We start from the raw sequence: 20,752 nt of genomic DNA, 5'->3' as shown, positions 1-20,752 counted from the left end.
TTATGCTATGAAAAAAACCACAAACAAATAGAATATTACAGAAGACTTCTTATAAAAAGTTTTATTTATAAAGTTTGATCTATCCACATAAAAAAACTAAGCAGCGAACAAACTCTGAGTAGTGTTTGTGTACTGCAGAACCTGTAACTCATAGGGAACTTCTTTGACTCTGAACAAGTGATTTTCTACTGCCATGCTGCTTGTTCATACAATTAAGAGCCTTCCTCTGTCTCCGTAAAAGAAATGGCATCATGATCCAGTCCATTCAAGCAAGAGTTTGAAGCAGCAGTATTTTCTCATTAATGCAGAACCTATGCAAGACCACCATGAGATTTTCCCCACAGCGCGAGACCTGGCGCTCCATGGCCAGGCGGAAATCTTCCTTCACTCCTTTAGTTATACCCCGGGTAACTGTATGATGCCTTAAGCCATGAAGGAAAGAGAGACAGACAAAATAAAATAATTGTTATTTAGTGGACTACAGTAATTTAAAGGGTACTGCATGTCACTTATTATATATTTATTGTCCATATCTGAGTTTATATAACGAGAGTCAAATAATGAGAGTCAAATAGCCCATGCTATGCTATTTTTTAAAAATCATGTGTTTAGTAGCTTACAATTCGTTTAACAGAAGTTCCATTAAAAGTCTATGTTCTCACTGCTTTTACTACGACTGTTGGGGAGGAAATAATGTTGCTCTTTTGGCTAACAGGAAAATCTGTTCTCTCAACTGAGCAAGTACAGAGTTATCCTTGCTTGGGAAAGGAATATTTTTTTTTCTCTACTTTTGCTGCCCAGGCTGCTTTTTCCTTGGAATCACTTCTTAAATGGTTGGGGATGAAAGAAGAGTGGCAAGATGAACTTGCTTTCTCTGGAGGAAGGGTGCCACCATGAAGAGCAGAGGGCATCTTCTACCAGTATCAAAGTGCAGGAAGGAGCTATATAATCCTGGGGGCACTGATAATGCTTTGACTAACGAAAGGCATAGTGAACATTTCATAAAACCCAAATCAAGACAGGCTGTGAGTCTGCATCAGTAGAAGCCAGCTCTTATGGAGATTCTAGACACCAGGCCGGGATTACATTTATTCTGAGCAGAAGTTCAGGACTTGTTTTTAAACAGAACAAAATTGAGCAAGCTAAAGCAATGCTGGCTGGGGAAACTCATGGGATATTGCCCTGTTAAAGGCCGTTCATCTGAACAGCTCTTTGTCCTCGCACTGGCCTGTAGCACTCAACACCTAAATTTTGTCCTTAAAACAATGTTCTGCAGCACCAAAGCACTACACTTCACTAGCACTGGTCCAGAACTGGACAAGTAAGATCAAGACATTTTAACATCTACCTGCAAGCCCTACTCGGGAAGGGGAAATAAATATATGCCCTGGAAAGAGAGCCCTAACACTAGTAAAGGAGAAGGATAAACTAATTTAGAGAGAAAAGCACAATGCTAATGCTGAGACAAGTCCTGAGTCATAGGTAAGAAGGGAAGAGCTGGTCCAAACCCAGCAACCACTCTGAAAGACAAAAGAAAATAAAAAATAAAGAGTGAGGGCATCTATGCAAATCCAGAGATGCTGGAAATGAGAAAGGGAAAAATCTCAGAATTACTCTCACCAACTCTACCACCCAACTTCCACTTAAATAAGCAAGTCTGGCATTCGAGAAGAGACTTCTCTGCCAAAACAGTGGAGACTTCTGCAACACATGAAAAAGGCAAAGAGGAGACTAGCCTGGAGCTTATTGGCAATTCCTTATTGAGCTAGGCTAAGTGAAGCAAAACCACACTGAAAACACTCCAGCATATTCAGAGGTTATGGGATAAGTCCTGTTTTCAGTCCTTACTGTTTTAAACATTGCTGGCAGCCGAGTGCTATGGTCAGTTACAACCTAAAGCAGAATACACAACCTACAGCTACTGAGCGGGCCAGCGGCGCTTTGGAAGATGTGTGTCATGTTATAGCTGGAAAACAGAAAAGAGAATTCAGAACAACCTAAATAAGGAAAAGTAGCTACAAATGGATCCAGTAACCAGTATCTTGAGAAGGAAGGGCTATACTCTTGCTAATATATGATCAAACATCAGTATAACTTTGGAGTATTTCTACATTATTGTTTAAATTCAATAGTGATTATTAAATTGAGAGGACACGGATACTGGCAACTTATGGGAAAAAGAAAAATAAATGTTATAATAGAACAACATGGTTTGCCAGGCAATGTAGGCACAAATGAAGGGAAAAAAAAAGATAAAGATTAAGTAACAAATTGCTGAAAACCATGGGCAGTAAAACATGTTGACAAAACACAGCACACTATGAGTGGGGTTTTTCCACTTGGTACCTGTCAGCAGTCTGTATGCTGGGCTGTAGCACAGGTATGAATTCCTGCTGCAGTAACCCCATGGGAGGGCTAGAAGTCCTTTAAAAAACAGCAAATAGCAGCATTCAAACACCCACACACCAACTCCCCCTCCGGTGCAAAACAACTCTCCAGAAAAAGGAGCAACAAAAAAACTAGGGTGAGCTCACATAGCAATATGATCACTGAGCAGCCAAAGGGGTGCAGGACCCTAACAGCATCAAACATGCAAATATCCCCAGATTTCATTGCAAGGCTGTTCTACAACTGTGGTCTAAATACATACACATATTTTTGGAGTTACACTGGGGGAAAAGGACAGCAGCAGGTGCAAAACAATACACAGTTGTACTAGGATGAACTGTCATAGCTCTTCCTAGGAAGCATGTCAGCCAGAAAAGATTTAATCAGAGGAGCACTGCAGAGGATTTAATCAGAGGAGCACCAGAGCTTCCCTCCAGAGCTGGCAAGAGCATGTCAGCAATCTGAGAGAGATCACAACTTGGAGTAAAGGGGTTTGCTGCTGAGCCCAAGCCGAGTGCATGCACAGTGGGTATCGGCCAAGTTGAGTACATGACAGTGTTTGTTAAAGGTTGCCTAAGTATCTTTTCATTAGCCCACAGATGGCCTTTTTCACCTTTACAAATTCAAACTGCATAAAAAAATGGCTGTTAGAGGATGGCACAACGTCAGAGCACAAATGCCTGCTCAGAGCAACCTCCTATTTATGACCAGGGCCACATGAACTGACCCCCTAAAGGTGTCTCAGCTGAAAGACAGTTTGTCTCCTCCCTGGAGTTCTTATCTTTATGTGTTATCTATAACAATATAACATGTCCAACCTAGAGCAAATCCAATGCCCCACTTAAGAAAAAGAGAAATGAGAATTTTGGTATATAGCGTACAGGTCTAGTTTCTTAACCTAAGTCTTTCAAAATGTCACCTAAATCTTATTAGGCACCTGAGTACTGAGTGCATCATTCACCCCCACAGATGCTAAGAAGGGAGCAGAGAGACAAAACTCACACTTACATAGCTATAATACTGAGTTAGGTGCTTACCTTCAGATCTCACAGATGGGCATTTTCATTATATCTATAATTTATTAACAGATATGGATGGAGAGCTATGCTTATAAAAGTCAAATGAAGATGGGACACTTAACACTCTAATATGGCTACAATAACCTGAAACAAAATATTCACAAAAATTATTCAATAAAATGAGATAATTTTTCAAGAGTTCTTAGCATGAATGAGTCCAGTACTTGCAAAAATGGACATGGGGAACAGATAATACAAAGGACCAGCAAGATGTTATTGGTCTCAGAGTGGCAGATGTTTGCAAAAGGGATTCTGTGCAACTCTGTCTTCACTACTGTTTGCAAGATCTGCAGTGAGAACTATATGTACCCATGTGCACAATCAGAATAAAAATTACTTTTTCAAGATACTTTGTTTCACTTCAAACCAACTGAGCTTCTCCTTCTCTGTCCCCAAGGACAGATGTGATGGGAATGGAGTAGAGGTAGAACACTCAGCTTTCAGATCAAGTTTATGCATTTTGATAGTCTACTATTAGATTAATTAGAGTAAGTTTTATCAAACAGAGAAGCAAGGTAATAAGCAGCAACTTCTTGCATATTGTTCTTTTTCTCTTTAACCTCACCAGCTAACACTGCCACTGCTGACATGTATAATCAGTAAAACTATGAAATTTGGCTTGTCTAGAAGGGAGTTCAAAAGCACTTAGTGGTGCTCAATTCAAAGGTCATTGAATAAATCTTGTTGACGCTACAAACAGAATGAGCTGGCTATATCACCAGTTAAACCCAAAGCCATGGACCTTCCTATTCCTACAATGAATACAAGCAAAGGGAAAGCATACAAGCTGTATATATATTTTGCAGAACCCAACTATAAGTCTACAGGCTACCAAGATCTTACTTCAGCTTTTGAAAACCACATTGCAGTTTGCTTTGCTGGTTTCAGAAAAATGAATATAATTTCCTATGAAGTACAAGGTACTTAGAAAAAAGTACTGGAAGAAGAATATGGAATTCAACGGGGGAGAAATGTCCTATAAGTCATCAAAAAAAAAAAAAAGGTCCCTGCAAAAGACATACAATATCTGAAATATATTTTCCATCACCCGAGATGCAGGATTGCTACATTTATGCTGAGCAAAGATCAGACAAAGGAACAACTGCTTAATGTCTGGCCTGTGGTGGCAAACTCAGAGTCTTTCTGAGAATGACTGAATAGCATCTGAGCTGCCTCTTCTAATTCCTGGGAGCATGGTGCAGCAGCTCATCCAATCAGAACTTGTGATAGTTTTGAAAGATGTAAGCAGTCTGCAGATACTGAGCCTACCTACCAACCATATCCCAGGAAAGAGGGCTATGCTGGCACACTTTATTGAAAACCCCAGCTGGGGGAAGCTGTGAGCTAACCAGGACTGGCGAGGTCAATGCTGTTGGGTGACACCACCCCTGGGTCTCACAGCCAGTCCAGCTAAAAAAACATCTGCGGTACCAGGGGATAGACGTCATCTCCGATCAGTGGCCTACGCCCTGAACTATCCCTTCCACCAGCTCTCAGATGAAGTGCTTCCAGTCCTACACATCTGACCCACATAAAAGGCACTATACACAGCTTTTCCAGCTGGACAGGGTATTTGTTTTGGCTCAATAAGCACAAAGAAATGGACTGCCCTTCTACAAGCATTTCCATCATTCAGGAAACATAACACTGATCAAATGGAGGTCAAAGAGAAATTCTGTCTTGCTAGAAACTTCTTGCTACCTACTTCCTGACTGGTGGGGTCAGAACAGAAAGTAACAGCTACCACGCCAATCCAAACAGAGCCGAGAGAAACAGTGCCGAACTATTGCAAAGAAATCAAGAGAGCAGGTGAGAAGTTACCAGGCAGAGTCTTCAGCGCTAAGCCCTCTTGCTGACAAAGCTTATTACTTAACATGATACGTGGTGCAGCATATCCTGATGCTTGTTTTCATACAGCGGGTTACAAGCAGTGAGATATAGCAAGGGTAAGAGTTTGAAAATCTAGACCTTAAAAGAGAAAATTCTCTGTCACATAAGTAAGCATTTGAATTTCTACTTCTCTTTAATTACACTTGGCATTCTCATTTTTATGTTGGTTACCTAGAACTTCGGAAAATCTATTTACTAATCCAAGTTTGGATCCTGTTGTCCGACGTTAGGCTCCCATTTTGAAAACTTCAGCCCATTTCTACTTAATGAACAGCCAGAATACATTGACTCAAAGTGGAATTTCAACAAACTTTAAGCAGTCCCCCTCTTATGAAGCCAAATATCATATTCTCATAAACAACCAGGATATTCCAAAACACTCTGCCACCAAAACCCTGCAGCAGATAGTTCCGAGTCAAGACTGAACAAGTAAGAACACCTAGGAAGTTAATCCAAATTATTATTTTCCTTTAGCATCTCATAATAAGCTAACTAGAATAAGATTGTTCAGTACATGGCAAGAGATGACTTGCTAGTTCTAACAGAAAGGTTATTAGAGTGTAGCTGGAGTGTAATTTAATTTATGTTTTACACCGAAGTTTTTCATCATTCCGTGGTCTTTCATAACTTTGTTTACAAGGAATAGTGCTTTCTGTTCAGTGTTACTGTTCAGCCAAATTAGTAACAACACCTTGCACTCAGGCCTAATTATTCAAAGAATTCCTGTAAAGTGCAAGTGTCTGGTTGAAAGAGCACTACTGTAATAACTTCATTATGAATCATTCTAAAGCAAATGCCACACTCAGAAATAAAGTTCTGTAAAAGCAGAAGTTTAAAGTTGAAGAACCCCCAAAAGGAATTCACAGATCAGCAGGAGAGTCAGAAAAAGAAACTCAAGGCCTTATTTGAACTCCTTAAATTTAAGCTCAAAGACATGACAAACTATCCAGAAGATAACATAAAAGCAAAGACAACCAGAACATACTCCCTTTTTTTTTTTCCAAAGAAAACAGTAAATGCTTTTTTATCCTTACTTGATCAACATTGCTTGATTTGGCAGCAATTCCAGATGAATTTTCCCTCCTTCCTGTGTTCTTAAATAAGCAAATTCCTCCAACATATCAATATCTGAGGAAAACGTTAAAGATTTGAGTAGGGAAACAATGATAGAGAACATTCATTCTTATCCCTCACATCTGAAGCCACATTGCTGAAAGGACAGTCAAACTGAACAGCTATTGAAGTACCTCATTCTTAAAAGCGACAAAGATAACAGGCATGTATTCCTAATCCTCCACAAATTTATGAGAAATGGCTTTTTAAAGTGCAAAAACATCAGGTAATTTCTTTTCTTTCTTCATTTCTTCATATCCACAGTCAGAGGTAAAGAAAGTTTATTTCTTCAAATTCCCTGATTGTTTTTACTTCCTTTTTCTGCATTGCAGGTTATGCTGCTGGTTTTCTGAATTGAAGTGCAATGGCAACATACTTAAGAGTACTCTCAAGTGCCAGAACAGGTGACAGGAAGCATATTTACAGTCTGTTGTATGCTTGACCTTTTGTAAGAGGCTTTCATGGTATGGAAATAAATACAAAATATGATTCAGGGAAAGAGCTACTACTGAAACTATCTAACAGCTTTTTCAATGCTACAGCACAAGATGTGACATTCTTGGTTAGAGAAAGGATACTTGTGACATAGTTGAAAAAATTCTCATACTGGAAGTTTCCTTGTTGGCAGATTTTGTTGATGGCTTTCAAGAACAAGTTCTCACCCCTTGGCCACTCATGCTGAAGCAGAACAACTACGTGGCCCAGCGCCATGTCATCTCTGCTGTCCGTGAAAGCTCTGAGCTTCAGGGAAAAAATGGCATTGAAACAATCAGGAAACACATGCTGCTTTTATAAATATATGGGATTCATCTGTGCAAATACAGAAGTTCTTTAAAAATTATGTATTAAGGCAAAATGAAATACACTTCTAAAGTAGGTTGGAAATCTCCAGCTAAGATATCAATTTCTCTCCAGTGCCCTATATAAAGGGAAGTCTGAACAGAGACAAAAATTTTGAGATTAATTCTATCTGCTCTGCTCAAAACTAGAGAGATCAAATGGTCCCCCATCAACACTCCACTACCCCCTCCAAAAAAAGATCGTTCACCAACCCATTTAGGTGAGAAGGACTTGAGGCACAGCCCTTCGCACTTAGTCACAGCAGTGGGATAAGGCCATGCAGCTTCAGGAACCCAGACACATAAACCAGGCCTTAAAAAGACAGGAAAGAACTTGAAGCCCCAATCGACCTTATCTTACCTTGAAACAAGCTAACAACAGATGAAGGCAGTAAGGCATGATAGCTCTGCTGGTACATGGCCAAAGCTTCAAATCAGACCCTGCAACAGAACAGTTCTTTAGCGGTCTCACGATTATCTAAGTTTGAAAGAAATTGAAATGGAGCAGAACAAATCTACAATTGCCAATCTCAAGTAGGGAAGAAGGTAAATTATGAATTATTCAAAAGTTGAACTTAAACCTTTAATTTTTTTTTCTTCATTTCTCTTTTCCTGTGGTAGGACTTTGTCACCAATATACTTGAAGAGGTACCAGCATGAAAACCACAATACAAAACCAAGAAGGGATAGTAGCAACTCCATACCTTTCCTGAATTTAGACTTGACTTTAGGTTGCTCCTCTTGCACTTTACCTCCTTCTTGTATTGGAAGTAAAATATAGCACATGAGGTCAAGCACTTTTTCACATGTTTGCTATAAAAAGAAGGGACATGATAATGCTAAATTTAAAGTTCTTAAAATTCAGGTATGTTAATAATTATTAAAAATTTCGGACACCACAAAAGAAAAAAAAAAAATCACAAAATTCTCTGCTAGAACTTGAATGGACTTAATATACAGCATAGTTTGGCTAAGCAAAAAGACTGAGCTGTCCTTTAACAATCTCTGAGAGCCTACATATATAATTTTAATTGTGAAAAAATATGTATTGCTATTCTTCATTTCAAGGGTGTCAGATCAAAAACTGCAATCAAAACCTATGTTATTTTGAGGGATTAAGTTTTCAAATGTATTCTTAGAATAGTTTTGTAAAGCTTGTTCTGTTCATGGTAAAAATAGAAAGGAAAATGGCAATTTGACAGCATGACAAATTCAATGAATTTTTAATGCTATTTCCTAGAGACAGTAGGAGGTCTGGGGATAGATGATCAAATTTTCAGTGAAAAAGTACTAAACTAGAAGGGGCAAAAGCACTTGTCCAATAACAGGAGGATGATATTAGATCCTAAGAGACACAGACTTTATTATCAGTGCTGACACTGACTGACCTCAGACCACCATGCATGGCTGTAATATTAAAAAACACAAAATGTGTATTGCAAAAGTAAAGCAAGTTCAGAGGTCAGGTCAGATAATATTGATCTAGAGTCTCTTACATTGTTAGTTGATAACTATTTTCTAAGACAATTAAAGAAGTTTCTTTACTTTTTCTTTCCATATGAAGCCTATATCTAAGAATTTCCCCTCAATTTTAAGAACTGATTCAATAAAGTTAAAGAATTCAAATTTAAGGTTATATTTACAGACAACTCAAACACTTGTAGCTACAGAAAATTGTAACTAAACTCTCAAATCTTAACTACCAAATAGACTATATATATATGTAAAAGAGAGTTGCTAATGGATAGTCAGCTAATATGGCAGGAAGTGTAATTCTTCCTCTGAAGCATGGATTTTTCAGTAGACTCTGGTTTTTATACTTGATACCCTCTTGAAAGCAGGAAAATTCAAAGGAAGAAGACAGGGCCAGATGATGAAGGACCAGTGTGTGGACTGCTGTACATACCCGATATTCTCCAAGGGCAAAGTGGCATGATGCTAACTGGATTAGTGCTCTCTGATTTTCTAGAGATCCTTGTCCTGTAATTTGCTGTGGAGAATGAGAGCCCTGAAGAGCTGCCAAGTGATGGAGGCTGCTGATTGCTTTTTTGTACTGCCCCTTTAAAAAAGGATATAAAACCAATACTGTTAGGGTCTTCTGTATACAACAGGTAGAAAAAGAGAACTAAAAATTCCCTTACAGAAAGCTTTCAAAACAGAGTGTCCAAGTAACAAGCCTTCAAAATTTTAACCTAGTCTACCACTCTCCAGTGATGGGCTGTGTGCAGGAGTGTGGATCAATCATTTGCAGGGCAGTGACAAGATAAACAGAATTCCGCTTTAAAAAAACAGTTTACGAAATCATATTTGTAACTGAATCAAATAATCATAGTCTTGAGTTAACAGTTTCTTTATTTAGACTAATAAATTTTGAAATAGCTCTTGTTCAGGTAACAAGTACAGGCAAAAATAAAAGACCCCCAAAGGAAAAATAAAGAACAAGCTTTCTTCTGTGGGTGGTATTGGAATAGGCACAGTCCGCCTAATTTTTGAGGAGAATGATAAATATTAACTGAGACATATTCAAATCTTTTGCTGTTTGAAAATTCCTCTCTCTAATTGTGTTCCAATATAATGCACTGACTAATAAAATGCACTTTTCTTCCATAACGCTATATATATATACAGAGAGAGAGAGAGAGAGAGAGCGATTTATATCCACTGGTCAAAATGCCTGCAGAGAGGTCTTTTCCATATGCCAAAACTAGCTGGACTCAAACAACAGCTATTGGGACAGGAATATCCTAAGCAGGGTACCCAGCTTGTGTTACAAACAGTGTAGCTCCATCCCCACAAGGGTTATATTTTAAGGCATAAAACCAGTAAACACTATAAGCAGTCAAATGTGCTAATCAAACTAGCTTCCTCTAGAAGGAAGAGCAACACAATTGTGTTGTTTTTCCTCGTTTATACTGTATTTTTTTTTACCTGGTAGATGATCATGTCTGTAAGAAAGATTCTTAACCAAAGCCAGCTCTCTGTCTTCCATGACAAACAAATTCTGGTGAACTCTGCATAAGTGGTTAGAGAAGAAAAAGAGAAAATAAAGGATTTCATAGCTTTGGGTTAAAAATCAATTCTGTATATAAAAAAAGCTCAATTTAAAATTGGAAAAAAACCCCACCAAAACAGTAAGAGTATGAAATCCTTCAAATATAAAATACTCTCTTTCTACACACTCAGATTTTGATTATACTTCTCTTCACAGTGTCCAACAAACCTAAAAGCAGCTAGGTGGTACTATTTCCCTGCTTTTTAGAAATTTTCTTCAAGATTATCACACCAGATATTATGAGAAAGGAAGAGACAGAGTAAACACACATCTTCTTAAGCATAAACTAAGGCAGCCATTAGCAGCACATCCTCACTCAGCATTATCAGCTCTACTACCAAACAACTGCTCCAACAGAAGTGGAAGTGAATAAGCAAAGCTACATCAAGAATGAAATGAAATACAGGAACAAAATATTCAGAAACACAACTGATGAAGCTCCTTACTGGAACTTTTATCAAAAATACTCAGGACCCAAAGCAATTTCAATTTTAAGGATTCATAATTGACAGGAATTCCATTTTAACAACAGTAAAATTACTTCTATGCAGAGCAATAAAGCATAAATGCAACTCTGCCTGTAGTTAGCCTTACCTTTGTCAAGTGATTCCAGAGAACAGAGCAGCTCCCAGCTTTCTCTTGCCAGTTTGAAGCTCTCTAATACTTCAATGGAGTTTGCAAGATCTGCCTTGTTTACTGTAATATGGCGACTTCGTGCCTTCCCAGAAGGATCCTCATCATCTGAGCTCTGCTTAAAAGTCATTTTAAAACAAAAAGATTAACTTCTTAATTTATACTTATTTCAAAGGACTCTAAAACCACAGAAGTTCCACTAAACACAAGAAAAGAATTATGTATTAGAGATACCAAGGTTCTAGTATAAGTGCCTTTAAGTGATTTTTTGCTTAGCTTGTTTTAATATAAGACCAATCTGTTTTGCTACTAAGAAACTCAGGGGCACAGTATGATAGGCAGTATCCCAAGCGAATTTATTCTCTTAAACATGGTGTACCATCACTGAGCTTCAGATAGGTTATCTGTTAAAGTACATACACTTTAAACTTTATCACTCAGTTTAAGCCTACAGTGGCATAGTGCAGAGGAAATTTTTGTGTGTGTACTTCTACCACCAGAGAAATTCTATAAAATAGTGATTTTCTACCACTAAAGCAGTATGTATACTGACAGTTCCAGTCATGAAAAGTCAATTACTTCAGAAGTTTAGTTGTAGAACATCTAAAGGACTGCTATAGCTACCTTTCTAAGAGTTTCTGCAGCCTCTGCTGAACTCCTTCAAGTTAAAATATTCACAGCAGTACATATGTGTCTACAGCAATTGCTGCAAAAATTGTTTTATTCTTGCTGGCTTTAGAAAAAAAATCTCTTTGAAAATTGTGGTCATAAACAGCTATTCCAGCATAGCTCTAAAAATATGTCTATTACATCTACGCCAAAACCACTATTGTCTGAATTCCAGTACCAATGCCATTCTTGCTATGAATTAAAAAGTCTAGAAGAGTTACCATTGTTTTTTCTCTTCCTTCAGCAAGTTTCCTCTTTTTGTGTATGTGTTTGTTACGATCAATATCTGTATCACCATAGACGTTGGATACATCCTCGAGAAGAACCAGTGGGGTTTGGTTTGGAGCATTTGGACCTGGATTTAAAGACACATTAATTCACAATTACTCTAAACTGATCTGAAAGGACTCATGCCTACAGCAAGCTGGTTTTGTTTCCTTCACAAGTAATGACTCTAATACTAGAGAAAACAATCTGAAATAAAGTCACTTAAGTTGCATAAGATCAAACTATGCTGGTAAAGCTATGGTTTTCTCAAAGCAGCCTTATGGTAAAGGTCAGACATCACGAGAGTTTGCTTGAGAGTTTCAGAATATTTTTGAATCCTTTTCTTATGGAGCTGTCACAAGATATACTTAGGCAGCAGGTGTTCTCTCATCAAGTATTATTTGCTTTTATGTAAGTATAATAATTCAATAGATGAACAGTGCAAATGGCTCTGAAGTTAACAGCCACAAATATGGCAAAGCACAGCAATATTCTCAAAACATTCTCATGAGAAAACAAAGCAACATGCTGACAGGCACTGATGCCTTGAAGAAGTGAGTATATTTTATGACAAGATTTCCCTGGTAGGATCACTCAGTGTCAGCTTTGATCCCAGTGATTTCAGTAAACAGAATTAAACCTTTAATTGACTGCCAGAGCGCATCTTCACTCTCCATAGTCTCTAGAGAAGCCTCAATTTGAAACACAGAAGACAATTTTTACTTTCACCAGTGTCACAGAACACCTGGTGGGATCTGGTAGCTGTTATTTCAAATCCCGGTGCTAAAGTTTCATTAAATATAAAATAGGAACAATACTTCTTAATCTCAAACAACATTGGTACATGATCACTACTGAGACAGCTTTACTTCCAAAAACATTTCCTCCTTTTGCACAATCAAGTTGTATATAGATGTGCAAAGCTCAGACAAAGAGAAATATAAAGGAAAAGGAAAATCCATTAATCTCTTTTCTCTTTTTGAAATCTGTCCCATAAGATAGTAGTGCAGACAAGTATTTTCAGTTTGTGCTTTTCTTCTGTTTCTATTTGCAGAAATATGTGAGGCTAAGGCCTCATTCATAATTGCAAAGAACTATTTTGAGAGTTTAGTAGAAGGACAATCTACTTCATCTATTTCATCTATTGACATAAAAGAACCTATCTTAAGGTTTCCTATCTACTCCAAAGTGATGTGCAAGGAGTCCTATACAATAGAAGTTCATGTTAGAAGAAACAACCAACCTGGTATACTTAACAAATAAGGTTATCTCCTTTGACTAGGTACAAACTAAATACCACCATCAAAATGTCCCCTACACAAAGGCTACAACAGATTGAAATTACCTCTCCTGTACCATCATGTATTCCACTATATCAGAATCTAACCTAAACTGAAAATAGAGCTAAGACATAATCCAGAAGATGGCATCCATGAGAAATACATATGAAAGTACCACAACTGGGATGCTGGAAGAGTTTCCTTGCTAGAACCTCAAGAGCTGCCTAGTTCTAACACCTGAGGAGAAAAGAATGGGTTTTTCTTTTACTCATACTGATTTAAACTAAAGCTACCTAAGTGCTCTGCTTTCCAAGAAGTGTTCTCTTCTCAGTACCCCAAGTGCACTAGAGATTCCAAAACCTCCAGTCCTAAACAAAACCAAAACCTAATCTCACCCTTGACTGGGGCTGCAGACCTCTTACAGTACTGAAAGTTACACAGCCATACCAAGAGCAGTGTTGTGTTTTTCTGTCTATCCAGGCTCTAGAATGTAAGCTAACAGAGTTTTTAACTGTTTTGTAGCAGAAAGTGTTGTAAATAAACCCCTAAAGGCATCAGCCCAAACAGCAATTCCTGCCAAGCCTGCAGGCAGCCTGAAAGTTAGGAGAGATGTGAATTGCCTCATTCATTTATCAAGTCTCCAGCAAAGCAGATATGAATTATGTAAGAGAAACGCATTGAAAAGTTTTGCCTCCAGAGGTTTCTTGCAAATCCAGGCACATGAGAACAAAGTCACAGATTTAATCTCAGAGCTACAGATTAAGGAGGAGACAGCATTTTTCCCCACCACCATGCTTTTAAAATACGTAGGATTCTACATTTTTACAGTAAACCCTCCAAAGAGAAGGAGGAAAAACTTTAATGATAGAAAGGCTAAGAAAGGCACTGAATACCACTGGACTTTAATGCTAAAGCAGAAATGATTAAAAGATGTCTTGGAAATACTTTCCTGATGTCAGGAAATGACAGAGGATACCACAAACACTGCATCAAAGGGACTGCACTTTGCTACATCAAAATACTTTCTTTTTTTGGTAGTTCAGTCTGAAAACACTAGTTTTGAAATACTCAATTGTACAACTTAAAAAGGAACATTTTCACTAGTTCTTTACTTCATTTCTTCCTCAACTCAGAATCAAGCAGCGAGAACTACATGCACAGTTGAAGCATCTTCCTGCTCCACCATTACTCTTCTTTCCTCCAGACAGAACAAAAAACTCAACTCCATTAGTTCCTGTATTTGTTAAAGTGACTACATGTTCTTTGCACACAGGTTACCACGTCATTTGTCCTCTGAGCTTAGCTATCTACTGACACCATTCAACCGGTTACCCAACATTCTGTACAGCTGCTTAAAACCCATCATTTTGTACTGACTGCTTCCTCAGTCAAATGATCATTTGCTCCATGCAGAAAAATGTGATGAAACTTATGATCACAACACATGGAATTAAAATTATAATTTTATCATGAATCTGAGTGGGTAGGAAAATACACAGATAACATTCATACGCTAAACGTTCAATTTACAAATTAATTACAAGTTAGGATTAATATGCAAAGCACATCTTGAAGATTATGCTTGAACTATACAAAGAAAGCCAAGTTGGAAGCTTGTTAATTTCAGGAAATCTTTTCCTATTCGGCTTTTCTTTGCCTTATTATAAATTGGTTGTGTGTTCTCAATGCAAAAATATCTTCACTTATCTAATGGAAATATTTTGTAGAATATTTTGATTGAAGGAAAAAGCAGGGAAACACCAGTAGTTTCTCAGAAAAAAAATCAGAGGAAAAAATGAAAGAAACATGATGCTGATGGAAGAGTAAGAATCAATCCTAGAAATGTTTCTCATGATGTCCGGTCTGTTACTTTTCTCCCTGCTAGACAACTTCTGCTGGCCAAGGCTGAAGCCACTATAGTTACACTGATCTTTGGTCTGATCCACTACAGTAGGTGTTATGAAATACTTCTCCTGATAAGATTAATGGCTTCAGAGAATTATAACAAGACCCACTTGTAAGATATCACTTTGTAAGATGACTGTTTCAAAAGGCTAATGAGAAAAGATCTCAGACATTAGCAATGAAATCACAATGCACTCGTTACAGAAGTTGAAATATTAGAAACTAACCTTGAAAGAGCGATGGTTGGATGTTGCTGACATACTGAAACGCATTTTTAAAGAAGACCAACATCGTGGAATACACTACTTGATTCTTATATTTAGCATGGGCATCACTATCAAAGTTACTGATGTATCTGCAGAGATCTTTCATTCGATGCAAAATGTCACCAAAACTTCTGAGGGGAAGAGAGGCAAAAAGAATTCAGGATGCTACACAGACTCCGAAACTAAAGGAAATGCACAGTGAATATCAAAATCTTAATGTTTCTGCTGAGAACATCCCCCCACCTCAAGTCAGTGGAAGATGGGAATACATGCTAGTAAAATTTCACTGAACATTTACTATGTTTCTCTTTGCTGAGGCACATAGGAAAGGACACCTGACAGTACTATAGTTCTTATGTATGACTTTCATAATGAAAAACTGAGTTTAGAGATTATTTTGAAAGTGCTGTCCAGAGCCACATTTCTGCTTTACATTGTACAGTCTTGAAAGAAAAGCTGCTGTGAACTTACACAAAATTCTAGTGTTAAAATCCTTCTTCAATGCACCTCCTTCAGAATTAAAAAGCCAAATTCTCCTTGAGAAGAAATACCTGGGAAAGTACACTTTTCTTACCTTCTTCCCTTATCCATTTGCCATTCACACCTCATTCCCACCACAGACAATATTTTAAATAGCCTCTCCCAAGGATCTGTAATCTGGGATGACTTCTCTGTGAGACCATCTATTACATATTTCTGAGAGCTGCGCTTGCTTGGAGACATAATATCAGAGGAATCTTGTGAACCTAGGAAAACCAGCACATTTTTCTCTTCATAAAGAAATCAAACAAACTGATCAATTCTCAAGAAGAAGATGTAAAAATTATGTCAGAGCTTTTAAGGTAACTATTCTTTACCGAGAAGGCTAACAGGGAGTAGTAGGCGTTTCTGCCTCCTCATACAAGGGAGCTGCTAGGCTGGATAAGGACATCTTGGATATTTCGTCCTACCTCTCGGTAGGTATGTTGAAGCACTATGGGGTATTTTGGAATCAAAGAACTAAGAAACATCAAATTCTACTACTAATCGTTGTCTACATGTTACGTTACATAAAAATAATGCGTTTTTTACTAAAATACATTCTAAGAAAGATTAATTTTGTAAAAATATTCTTACCTTGATACTGGCTTTCTGTCTGTGTAGATCTAGTTACATAGTTAATATAAAATTCCGCTGCTTTATTCAGATATTTATATAACAAGCTGGCAGGAAGTCGTACATCAGGATTATTAATTATCAGAGGAAGAACATCACAAACTAAAATAGAAAACAAACCAAAAAATTCTTTAGGTTTGTGGGGCTTTTTATTCTATTTGTCCTAGGTAAGGTTTCTCAACCAGCAATGTAAGCCTCCATCTCTGGCTGACCATACACCACAAAGAACCTCACATGACAGACTGCAATACCAATTTGTACTACATGGTCAGCCTGGACTAATGTGGCCTGAGCCTCTTCTGACTAAAGCGGTTTTCTAATCGCAGTATCTTGAAAGTAGTTTTACTGATCTCAAAATCTTGCCATACTACAAAGTAAAACAAGAACATTAGTATTTTCTTACCAAATAATTTTCTAAAACAATTCACTGGAGATTCTTGGTCTTCAATACTTTCAGCATCTAATAATGTTTCTCCAAGGCCTACCTGTGTGAGCAGAGGTGAAAATCAAACACTGTACCAGTGGTTCTAGAAACTTTTTGAACTGCAATTTAATGAGGTTGAACAGTAATTCAGTGGATGCATGATTAGATACATGATTAGCATGTGCAAGTCTGTGAAGGTATAGTTAAACTGTCCATACTTAATAACAGGTGAAAAGCAACTCCAGAAGATAGCAAGACAAGAACAAGAGAAAAACTATGCCATGTGACTACATTAGTAAAGACATGCACAGACAGGTGAAAGTCATACATAACTGATATTCTTTCATTTACAAAACAAAGGATTGTTTTATCGGCTTCCATTTGTTTCCTGCCTAATTCCTCGCTGGTGGTAACCTCACAATACAGCAGTCTGAACTATTAGCCACAATTAAACATGAATAAAAAGAGTCACCCCCTCACTAGGCAAAGGAAAACACATTTCAGCAAAATCTCAAGAAGCAGAGTGTCAATATCCTGAATAATTACTACAAGCTTCTCTTCTCTTACCCCGTGCTGCACCACAGTCTCTGGGAAACGTCGTAGAAGTAACAGTAGCATTTCTGCCCTTTCTAGTGTGTTAAAGCACTGCTCTGTTGCCTTCAGTAACATTTCACACTGGACTCGACCAGGAAGGGTTTCAAATAATCCTTAAAAAAAAAAAAAATTAAGACATTTACCTTGCTGTGTCTGAATTGTAAAGCTGACTGAAAAAGGGTAAAAGATGAGTCAACAGCACTTTGCCATGCAGAGTGAAAGGGATTTTTGTTTTTTTCTGTTTTTAATACCCATGACTAAAAAAAAAAATCTGTTCCTTTCAAAGAAGACCAAATTAATCTTTATCTGTGTTTATTCGGGTGCAGAGAACTTGAATTAACAAGTAAGACTGCTAATGAGTGGAATACTCAAAATCCTAATACTTAAGTATTCAGCATTTCAAGATGCCTTTTCAAGACCGTTCATTTATTTTTGACTTACATTCCATTTTTACAATTAATATTTTAATTATTAAAATTTAGTTTTTTCCAATTTAAACTTCCAGTGAGACACCAAAAAGAAACTAACATATTCTCCCTGTATGTTTTATGTATTTGCTCTGAAAAATAAACACACCCCATGAAAAATCAAATGTTTTCTTAACTGGAATAGCCTTTATGCAGAGCTACACACTGCTTATCCTTAGAGCTTCTGAAGCATGTATTCAAACAGCAGGTTATAATTTTTCAGGCATAAATCCTGCTTTCAAAACTGCCTGTGGCTGCCGGCAGTAACGGCCAAGCCCTTCTGGTCACTGCTCATTTTCATAACCCTCACTTCATATATACAAATTCACCCCATCTTTATTATCATTCACTGTTCTCTGCAACCTGTGGGATGATGAGTCACAAGTCCCATTCCATTTATTCCGTATTTAATCTCTTTTCTAAGTGCTTGTTGTTTTGGCAGACTCACTCTGCCCATGTCAGCGACAAAGCAATAGGAATCAGTTTGTCATATCCCTTTATTTTCCTAAGCCTAACACACCAAATGAAATCTCTAAGGCCGAGTTGAGAAAAAAAAAACCTGGAGCCCACAAGCAAAGTTAAAAAGACTGACACTTACTTGCCACACTAGATATGTAACCAGAGGGTTTATCCTTAGATTCCTTCAGGATAGAGAATCCTTACCTCTTAAAAACTGTGTCTGCTTGTCCTGTGAGTCATTCCTTAGTGCTGATGTAATAACACTGATCTCCCTCCATACAGCAGGTTGGTCTGGAAAATTCACAAACCTGTAACAAAGTTTGAGGCAAGGAATGCACGGTGACCTCAAAATCTGCTTCCATGGCAAAACCTTTCCATGAAAATATGTGCATGAGCCAAATATAAAATAAAACCTTCCTTTTTACTGTCTATTTTTAATTAATTAGAACTTTTCTGCTTAATTAATCCACATGGATTTTCAAGAACACTCATACTGTATTTCTGGAAAAGTCTGACAATTTATAGAAATGAGCACCTGGCATAATTGTAAGGTTCCAGCTCTGATTACTTACATGTCATAGAGCAGCCTGCCTGCAGACGCTGTCCTTTCAGCATTCCTCTCAATAGTGTACATCTCATACTGCGGGAGGAAAGAACAGAACATTACCTTTCTAGAACACTCTATGAATCAGATTAGTCCTTCCACTCTGAAAAAACTGTCCTCAATTTGCTACAGCACTGAGTAACAGAAAATTAAAAGACTGCAACATTTGCTGGAGAAATTAGGAAGTGAGTTTAGACTACCTAATCATACATTAATTTAGGCATAAACTTCTGTAAGATAATATACTTACTAATAAAATTATTAATATTAACAACCTTCCAATATCTGAAAGAGTCCTACAGGGAAGCCAGAGAGGGACTCTTTGCCAGGAACCATACTGATAGGTAAGGGGTACAAGGAGTAACAGGTACAAATTCGAAGAGGGGAAATTTACATTAGATATTAGGAAGGAATTCTTTACTGTGAGGGTGGTGAGACACTAGGACAGGGTGCCCTGGGAGCTTGTGGATGTCCCAACACTGGAAGTGTTCAAGGGCAGCTTGGATGGGCCTTGGGGCAACCAGGCCTAGTGGAAGGTGTCCCTGCCCACGGCAGGGGTTTGGGATTAGATGACCTTTAGGGTGTCCCTTCCAACCCTTAACATTCCATAGTTCTACGAACACGCTGGCTTAATCTTTACACAAATAGAAAACTTAGAAATCAAGGTCTGTAGCCAGACAAATGCAATGCAAAGACCTCGAGTTGTTACAAAACCCATAAGTAGTAGAGGTATTTTAAATTTTTTATTATTATTATTAGCTACGTCACCGCGGCAACCCACGGCCCCGCCCCCATTGGCCGAGCCGTCTGTCAATCAGGCAGCGTCCGCAGCAAGGCCGCGCGGCACCCCCGGTACCGACCGGGTGCGACACCGGCGGCGCTCACCTGGATGTTGAAGTCGGCGGGATAGAGGCTCCGCGCCGTGATGAGCCAGGCCTTGGCCGCCCACAGGTCCCCCGGCACCAGCTCCCGGGCCCGCTTCACACCAAGAACTCGCAGTCCCCTGCGCCGACATCTTGCGCCCGGCCCCGCCCCCGCCCCGCCGCCGGGCGTGCGCATGCGCTCAGCGGCGCCCCGAGGCCAGAGCGCCCCCTCTTCCGCCCTGCCCTGGTGCGGCGCGCTGCTCAGGGGGCGCGCTCCTGCCGCCATCTTGGAAGCGGGCAGGCGATGTTCCGGCTCGCTGGGCCGGGCACAGTGATTGGAGGGAGGTGGAAGGACGTGGAGCGTGGGACTAGGTTGAGGACGGCGTGTGGAGCTGGAAGTGTCGGGTCTGGGAGGCCTTGTATAGGGAGGCACGAAGGACTGGAGTTTTTTCGTGAAGCCCAGGGCTATAGTTTGGTTTTCAAAGTGACCATAAGGAATTTCGGGAGCAAAGGTGAAAGAGGCCTCCTGCCCTTTAGCCTTTGGCAGCCAGTGTGGTCGCTGGTAGGAGATTGGCCGAGTTACCCTCAGGAAACCTGAATTTTAGCCCCATGTGCCATGTCTCTAAAGGTGCTGAGAGGCAGTAGAGTTAAATCACCAATGTCAGCTGCAGTGGAGCACTGCCCTCCTTAATCTGGTGTTGCTGCAAATCAAAGCCCATTTTAAAAGTCCAGGATGATACCTACTGGGCTCATGCTTCTCAAAGGTTCTTACAGTCCAGTACCAAGGTCACCATTGCCAGATGCC

The 20,752-nt window shown here is 38.8% G+C and overlaps 1 protein-coding gene across 4 annotated transcripts; it reads right to left on the bottom strand.

Moving 5' to 3' along the window:
* Positions 1 to 42: 42 nt before the first annotated feature.
* Positions 43 to 20,124, bottom strand: INTS10 (integrator complex subunit 10). 4 transcript variants are annotated; one of them, XM_025895001.2, is made up of 18 exons: positions 19,970 to 20,117; positions 19,053 to 19,120; positions 18,685 to 18,788; positions 17,528 to 17,667; positions 16,940 to 17,021; positions 16,498 to 16,638; positions 15,956 to 16,127; positions 15,343 to 15,512; positions 11,885 to 12,018; positions 10,956 to 11,112; positions 10,238 to 10,320; positions 9,216 to 9,368; positions 8,014 to 8,122; positions 7,671 to 7,750; positions 7,049 to 7,211; positions 6,392 to 6,485; positions 2,347 to 2,424; positions 43 to 422 (listed from the first exon to the last, which is right to left on the bottom strand). In XM_025895001.2, the coding sequence occupies exons 2-18, from the start codon at positions 19,112 to 19,114 to the stop codon at positions 266 to 268; spliced, it is 2,079 nt and encodes a 692-aa protein (XP_025750786.1). In that variant the 5' UTR covers positions 19,115 to 19,120; positions 19,970 to 20,117; the 3' UTR covers positions 43 to 265. The 4 variants fall into 4 exon arrangements, with proteins under 4 accessions (XP_025750786.1, XP_025750787.1, XP_017927628.1 ...); XM_025895002.2 differs by having other exon boundaries at positions 10,956 to 11,109; XM_018072139.2 differs by lacking the exon at positions 2,347 to 2,424 and having other exon boundaries at positions 44 to 422; positions 10,956 to 11,109; positions 19,970 to 20,124.
* Between the last annotated feature and the right edge of the window lie 628 nt (positions 20,125 to 20,752).

This window comes from Manacus vitellinus, unplaced genomic scaffold (assembly GCF_001715985.3).
Source record: "Manacus vitellinus isolate BGI_N305 unplaced genomic scaffold, ASM171598v3 scaffold_0_pilon, whole genome shotgun sequence".
Classification (NCBI taxonomy): Eukaryota; Metazoa; Chordata; class Aves; order Passeriformes; family Pipridae; genus Manacus; species Manacus vitellinus.
Note: the sequence above shows the minus strand (reverse complement) of the source record. Positions and strands in the feature narration are given on the sequence as shown.